The sequence below is a fragment of the Nicotiana sylvestris genome, chromosome 7, assembly GCF_000393655.2.
Source record: "Nicotiana sylvestris chromosome 7, ASM39365v2, whole genome shotgun sequence".
NCBI lineage: Eukaryota > Viridiplantae > Streptophyta > Magnoliopsida > Solanales > Solanaceae > Nicotiana > Nicotiana sylvestris.
This window is the reverse complement of record NC_091063.1, coordinates 54,932,616-54,934,933: the sequence shown is the minus strand read 5'-3', so window position 1 is coordinate 54,934,933 and position 2,318 is coordinate 54,932,616. Positions and strand designations below refer to the sequence as shown.

At 33.8% G+C, this 2,318-nt stretch overlaps 1 protein-coding gene across 1 annotated transcript; it reads left to right on the top strand.

Annotated features, from left to right (window-relative positions):
* The first annotated feature begins 270 nt into the window (after positions 1 to 270).
* On the top strand, positions 271 to 1,777 carry LOC104247953 (gibberellin 2-beta-dioxygenase 1-like). The gene is made up of 3 exons (XM_009804118.2): positions 271 to 808; positions 902 to 1,250; positions 1,342 to 1,777. The coding sequence occupies exons 1-3, from the start codon at positions 408 to 410 to the stop codon at positions 1,588 to 1,590; spliced, it is 999 nt and encodes a 332-aa protein (XP_009802420.1). The 5' UTR covers positions 271 to 407; the 3' UTR covers positions 1,591 to 1,777.
* Positions 1,778 to 2,318: the final 541 nt, after the last annotated feature.

Sequence of the window (2,318 nt, the reverse complement as noted above, 5' to 3'; positions counted from 1 at the left end):
ATTGGCGCTATCACGATAGGTTGGGTTTTGGGTCGTGACATTTTAGTTCAAGCAATTAAAAAATATGTATCATAATTAACTACAAGTTTAATGATATACTTGGGCACCAAGTCAAATCAAAGAGACAAGAAATATTAGGGCAATCCTTCAGTTATTATCTTTGAGGTATAGGGTTTGGGGTTGCTCGCGGGGGGGGGGGGGGCTTGGATTCCCTATAAATAGGGAAGCAGGAGCTGTATCCAAGTGTTCACTACTACATAGCTACTCTCATACTGTTATTATTACCTCAAAAGCTGCTCCTCTTAGAAACAAGAAATACAGCCAATAGTAAAACCCAAGTTTTCATCTTTTGATTTTGTTGTCAAACATAATTATTCCTCTATCATTGTAAACTTCACCAAGCAACTATGGTGGTCTTAACTAAACCTGGCATTGACCATTTCCCCATAGTCAAAAACTGCAGATCATCCTCATTCTTCAATGGTGTTCCATTGATAGACCTCTCGAAACCTGACTCTATAAACCTCATTGTTAAGGCTTGTGAAGAATTTGGATTTTTCAAAGTCATTAATCATGGCGTCCCTACGGAATTCATAACTAAACTTGAATCTGAAGCCATCAAATTCTTCTCCTCTCCCCTTTCTGATAAACAGAAAGCAGGGCCTGCTGATCCTTTTGGCTATGGAAACAAGAAGATTGGACCCAATGGCGATGTTGGTTGGGTCGAATACATTCTCCTCTCAACTAACTCTGAATTCAACTACCATAAGTTTGCATCTATATTAGGTGTAAACCCAGAAACAATTCGGTAAAATATACTCCGTAGAATTTAGAAACAGAGCATATCATATATATATACACATTTATCTCTTCTTAATTATATCTTTCATTTTCATTGCAGGATAGCAGTAAATGATTATGTGTCAGCAGTGAAGAAAATGGCATGTGAGATTCTTGAAATGTTAGCAGAGGGATTAAATATTCATCCGAGGAATGTTTTCAGTAAGCTTCTAATGGACGAAAAGAGTGACTCTGTTTTCAGGCTCAATCACTATCCCCCTTGTCCTGAGATTCAACAATTCAGTGACAATAATTTGATTGGATTTGGAGAGCATACTGACCCACAAATCATATCAGTATTGAGATCCAACAACACTTCCGGACTTCAAATATTACTCAAAAAAGGCCACTGGATTTCTGTCCCGCCTGATCCAAATTCTTTCTTCATTAATGTTGGTGACTCATTGCAGGTACACAACAAAACTAACCGATGTTGTTTTGGTCTTTTAGTAGCTTCTTCTTTAGTACAATATAACTAACTGAAATATATTTTGATTTCAGGTGATGACTAACGGGAGGTTTAAGAGTGTAAGGCACAGGGTATTGGCGAACAGTGTAAAATCAAGGCTATCAATGATATATTTTGGAGGACCGCCATTGAGTCAAAAGATAGCACCTTTGGCATCATTAATGGAAGGGGAAGAAAGCTTGTACAAAGAGTTTACGTGGTTTGAGTACAAAAAATCTGCATATAAGACTAGACTAGCTGATAATAGATTGGTCCTATTTGAGAAAGTTGCAGCCTCGTAATTATTTTTCTTCTTTTGGTCCAACTTTTTGGAAGGATTAGTTGTACAAGTGTTCCAATGGAGTTAAAAGATATTCCTAATTCCCATAGATAGCAAACTTTTGTGTATTTTCTTTCTCTGGTAGATTTTCTTCTTTATTTCTTTTCTCTTGTACACTCTCCGGTCCAAAATAAGTGATTTTTTGGCGTTTTTTGTGGTCCAAATTAAGTGATTTTTCCAGATTTTAAAAATGAATTATTTTTTTTTCTATATTTCCCTTAAAGTAAATAGTATTGGAGTATGTGTTAGAAGTATTTATGTGAAGAGATAGTAAAGGTTAATATGGTCAATTTTATTGCTAATTAATGTTAAAAAGTGAATTTCTTAATATGTATGAAAACAGCTAAAAAATCACTTATTTTGGATCGGAGGAAGCACTGTTCTATAACTACTTCTCTAGTCAATAATACAAGTTCAATGTCAACATTATCAGTTATATGTATACCAGTGTTGCGCGTACCCAATATTAATGAGTTCAACATTTTTAAAAGTCACAAAGAAATATGGTCGAGTTATAAAATTAAAATTAAAATTAAAAGAATAAATATAAATTTTATATAATTTTTTAAAATAATGAATAGATATTGATCTTATTTAGTTGAATGGATAAAATTTCATATGTCCCTCTATGTACAAGTATGTTGCTTTTGTCATAATATATATAAGGTAAATTTTAATTTTAAAATCTTA